This window comes from Adiantum capillus-veneris, chromosome 9 (genome assembly GCF_014529385.1).
Source record: "Adiantum capillus-veneris isolate H3 chromosome 9, ASM1452938v2, whole genome shotgun sequence".
Lineage (NCBI taxonomy): Eukaryota > Viridiplantae > Streptophyta > Polypodiopsida > Polypodiales > Pteridaceae > Adiantum > Adiantum capillus-veneris.
The window spans coordinates 144,577,990-144,583,322 of record NC_140939.1 but is presented as its reverse complement, the minus strand read 5'-3'; the positions used below and the strand labels follow the sequence as shown (position 1 = coordinate 144,583,322).

The following is a 5,333-nucleotide window of genomic DNA, read 5'->3' as shown; positions in this document are numbered from 1 at the left end:
TGGGATCACTAGCTCTGTAGCAGTGGGTGGAGCGATGCTCTTGAGTGGTTGGGAGTACAAAGGGTTGTAGATCACTCGTGCAAGTAATGTTGGTGAGGGCGGTGCAGGTAAATCAACAGTACATGTAGAAATTACTTATGGACGAGAAGATGAGAGTCCATGTGAGGCGGACATGCAGTGACACTATCTCGCTCTCGTCTATGACTTACACACAGACACAAGCCGCCAAGATGTGGCAATAACCAGGTGATGAGGGCATGTCCATTGGAGGGGTGTTCCAAGATAAAGGGATTTGCATGGCAGCTGGGGAAAAAGTAGGTAGAAAAAGTAGAGTGGTTGATACTGCATGAAGCAAGGATGATGGCGATCGTTGCAGGCGGGACAGCCAAAGAGCAGGAGGTAAGAAGACTGAGGCAGGATGCTACTCCTCCTACGATTGGCAGGGCCTGCTTCGAGTCCTCTGTAGGAAGGTTGTGCCCCGGCAGTGCATCATGCTCTGGCGGCTAGCAGTTGCCATAGCAGAGAGAGGATGATGAAACTCTCTCTATCTGTGTCTGTGTTGCGTTGTGTCATCTTTCCGCTTGCGTTGAGTGCTAGTATGGGGTGTCGTGGCCTTAGAGTCGGTCGTTGCCGAGGGGTACTTGACTGCTTGGTGATACATGTGTTTTCGCCCTTAGGTCAATAACCAATCAACAAAAAAAAAAAAGCAAATGCCTTGGAGGTTGTTCCCACAAACAAGCAAGCAAGCAAACAAGCAATCTCTGGCAGATCCTTATTAAACTAACCTTGCACAAGGGCAAATTAATATGTGGAGGGAGGTGGTCGTGCTTTACTAAACTACATATAGATTAAATTAAGAAGAAAACACAAACCGTGAATTCGACCAACAAAACCGTAGTCAAATAAAATATAAAAAATACAAAAACAAATAAGCTTAGCTCTAAGGTACGATTGTTGCCATGATTCTCTTTCTAGGTGTGATGTCCATATTGCCAAGAGCATTTGGCTGGCTCTGATAGCACTGCTACATCACGAAGGCACAGAGAGCCCTACGAAATATTCAACGTTATACAATGCAAACCATAAAACATCAAATATGGATACCTGATTAATCTCATAACATGTAATCAAGATTGTACGCGATCACACACACACACAACGAGAGAGAGAGAGAGAGAGAGAGAGAGAGAGAGAGAGAGCATTAGGTGCAATCATCCCCCCATGCTTAGAGTGAGTTGGCTTCATCTAAGCATGTATTTATATTAATTTCAAAAAGGGACAGCTCATAATTGAGGCTATTTACATTCCACTTTGGGGATAAGAGAACTAACTAAAAACCTTAAGTATTATTGGATTATACCATGTCCAGCTATCTGACCCCACGACTCAGCTACCTTGACCTGCTACATCACACCGACATGACCATAAATGTTAGTGTCCAACTTCTCAGAATCCATTCAATAATATGTCGCTCTCTATGTTACTACCAAAAGAAGTTGTAGGAATAAATCTGGAACAATATTTTCTATATTAAAATATGGAAGTAGCCACGTATGTAGTGAGGATTCTGAGAAAACCTTTTCAGACCGACTCTTGACAGACCCCGTGAATAAAAAAGGGGATGACTATGTTTTTAAATATTAAGAAAGAGATACACAACACGCATACATCGAAACCCATTGGCGAGTTGGTTATCTCAATGGACCAGAGTCATAGACAACTTTTTAATGTTAAGAAAGAGATACACAATAGATATCGAAACCCATTTCACGAGTTGGTTATCTCAACGGTAGTAGAGTCATAGACAACTTAGTGCGAGTCCGGATACATACCTAATGACTTTTTGATCGATTTGCACCTACAAGGGTAGGTTGTGGAGAAAATTGGTATCTACAAAGAGTCCAACTAGTTAATCTAATAAAGATAGAGCCATATGTGCATACGCACATACATTATGTGTATTTATGCATCGTTTTGATACATATTATATACGTAGACAAGAACCGGAGTCTCGAGTCTCGACCTCGTGGCGTAACCATGACATTCATACTTGCACCACGAGGTATGTTGGTTTTAATATAACGTTCTTGCGGCTAGGGCAACTTTTCATGGTCCTTTCCAATCCGTCAAGAAGGTATGCAAGTGTCATTAGATCGAGCATCTAAAAGTAATAGCACGTACATATTTGCAGGAGCTGGCTGCGCGCTGCACAGCAGCCTTGCAGTTCCCATATGGTGTTGGCAATTATACAACACCCTATTAATTATTCTAAAGAGGAAATTTCCACTTTAGAAGAAAATTAATAGGGTGCTGAGGTCCGGCGAAGGGATAGCAGCACGTTTTCAATCTACTCACTGGCGGAATAAATTCCTTTCCAGGGGCAATATTTTTGCAGTAGTAAAGCAAGGCACCTTGGCAGTATGGAGACTCGTCACATGCCGAAAGAGGACAAGACTCCAGAGTGTGTACAATATATATGTGCGCTAAAAATCCCACTGTTGTAATGTTACAAGCGCACCATTTTTGGAATTTTGAGTAGTGTAGTCCACTATCATTAGCACGCCCATTTCGCAGCTACCCTCTCGACCTATATAAAGGCCAAGCTTTCCACAGGACAACTCGCCATCAATCGGCCTTTCGCTCCACCCTGAAACCCCATGATTAGTGGTACTGCTGCCGTAATTAATTTAATCCTAAGCCTTCATAAGAACGCTGCTTATCCTTAGCCCTAATCAGAATCACCGCTTAGCTGTTTAATCTTCAATGATGGCAAAAGCTCTCTCACTTCTTGATATAATAGCTCTTCCAGCCACACATAGGATCTCCTCCATGTGTAGCAGAGATTTGGAGTCCAGTTTTAACTTTACCCTTTGATTGATTAGCTTTAGCCATATACTATTTTTAGCTCAATGGCATTCGGATTAAGGAGGGCCCATATTGTGGCTGTCCCTTATCCCGCCCAAGGGCATATAGTGCCATTGATGCAGCTGTGTAAAAAGCTGGTTAGGGAGGAAGGTTTCATGGTGACCTTCGTCAACACAGAGCACAATCATGCGAGGATGATGCAAGCGCAAGCTACAAAGAGTGATGAAGAGTATATAGAGAAGAGCAAGAATATAAGGCTTGTGGGCATCCCGGGTGGGCTGCCGCCCGAGCTGCATGGGGACCCCACCCACGTTGTAGGCGCCTTCAAGGCCTCAGAGGATCTACGCGAGCCCTTTGAGAAGCTTTTAGACAAGCTGGCGCACGATGGCGAGCCTGTGACCTGCATTGTTTCGGATGTTCTCATGTCCTGGACACAGGACTCTGCAGACAAGGCGGGCGTCCCACGGGTGGCCTTCTGGACGTCCTCTGCGGCTGTCTATCATGTGATCTGGCATATGTATGGGCTGATCTCGCAAGGAATGCCAACCTTCAAAGGTAAAGCAAGATTTTATTACACTGGGTATATTCTGCAGAATCTGTCATTAATTCTGATTAAAATTGTCATATATAACCTGCAGCTGCCAACGCTGTATTTGAGGACAGCAACACGGAAATGGTTTCCTGCATCCCGGGCCTGCCACCAATGGATCTCAACGACCTGCCCATTATTGTGAGAAGCGACCCTGCTGATTTCATCTATCAGTTCCTATCCCGCCAGCTACAGCCCATGCTGCGGGCGGCCGCTGTCCTCCTCAATACTTTCTCTGAGCTGGAGCCCGACTGCCTTCACGCCCTTGTCGCCAACTTCCCCGTCCGCACTTACGCCATCGGCCCCCTGCTCCCTCCTTCAGCCACTGCTGTCAACGGAATTAGCCCCCGACCGGACGGCCCCGCTATCGGCGCTCTCCTCAATAACGACAAGCCAGAGATTGTACAGGACAAACCACCCCTCTGTACTGCCGTGACTGCAACCATAAACCATGTTCCAAAAGCAGGGAGCAGTCCTGCTGTTAAAGCTAAAGAAAAAGCTAGCTTCACTGCCGCTAAAAAGGCCGCTACATTTAGCAGCGCTGGCATCTTCAGTGCGGACGTCAGCTGCCTCCAGTGGTTGGATAAGAAGGAATCTCGGTCTGTACTCTACATTTCTTTTGGCAGCATTTTTGCCATGAGCCCCGAGCAGTTCACTGAGCTTCTCGAGGGCCTCCAGGCCAGCAACCAGGCATTTCTATGGGCAATCCGGCCCGGCTTCGTCCAAGGCTGGAGCAGCTACACTCATTTGCTGCACCCTTCTTTCTTGGAAAACATAAAGGGCCGGGGCCTGCTGGTCTCGTGGGTACCCCAGCTTAGCGTGCTGACGCACGACGCCATAGGGGGGTTTCTCACGCATTGCGGGTGGAATTCCACAATAGAGAGCGTGACGCTGGGAGTCCCGATGCTGTGCTGGCCTGACGTGGGCGAGCGCCGCACCAACGGCCGCCTGGCTGTGAGCTTGTGGGAAGCGGGCCTAGAATTCTCCTACTCCATCAGTTCGCAGACGAACAGCCTTTTAATTGAGAGGCAAGAGGTGAAACGAGTGATTCTTCTCCTAATGGACCCCTGTTCCCACGCCTCAGATCGACTACGCACCAATGCGAGGTTGCTGCAGGCATCGGCCCGCAAGGCGCTGGCAGAAGAAGGGTCTTCCGCTAGGGCTTGGAATCTCTTCTTGAAGCAGATAACCCAGGAGGAAGCAATATAGAGGGAATAAGTCATGCAAAATAAATCGATCAGGAGCCTTCTTGCATGCGTTTTTTTAGCCTAACACTTCCGTATGTAATTTGGATTTGGATAGGTCACAGCCCTTAGAGCTAGATGTAGCCTTGATCCAATTAAAAATGCAATTAATTAAGTATCCAAAAGGAAATAGTCAAATTAGCGCGTTGTAGTCAAATTAGCGCGTGCCATTTGTAATGGTCTCGACTCTCGCCTTTACCTACTCCCCCGCTTTGTACCAAGCACCCTTACACCTTTTCTATGTATGGTGGTGTCGCCAGTTAAATTGCCAAACGTGTCTTTCGTACTTTACAGTTGAGTTGCCGCCCTGTGAGGCGGTGAGCCCATGACCACTCTTCACCTCCTTAGTAAGCTTACTTGATTGGTTCTCGTGAATTCTTCTTTTTTAGGAACGAGGTACTTCGACGCATTCGTTATTAACCATGTGCATATGTATAAACCGCTTTATTCGTTTTCAAGTGGTACTTTTTTTCAAGGTTATCGTCTTTTTTGTCTTTTGCTTTTTGTGGCTCACGCGTTGCTTCAATGCTTGCATGTGTGATATATTGTTGTACTCATGCAATTTTTCAGCATGTTCTCTCCGGCATCTGACTGAGGGATTTGGGCAAATTCATTTTGTAATCCACAAGAAAAAC

General features: G+C 46.2%; 1 protein-coding gene across 1 annotated transcript; it reads left to right on the top strand.

Annotated features, from left to right (window-relative positions):
• Positions 1-1,470: 1,470 nt before the first annotated feature.
• On the top strand, positions 1,471-5,067 carry LOC147451306 (linamarin synthase 1-like). Its single transcript, XM_086520285.1, has 2 exons — positions 1,471-3,420; positions 3,504-5,067. Exons 1-2 carry the CDS (start codon positions 2,910-2,912, stop codon positions 4,661-4,663), a joined length of 1,671 nt encoding a protein of 556 aa, XP_086376411.1. The 5' UTR covers positions 1,471-2,909; the 3' UTR covers positions 4,664-5,067.
• Positions 5,068-5,333: the final 266 nt, after the last annotated feature.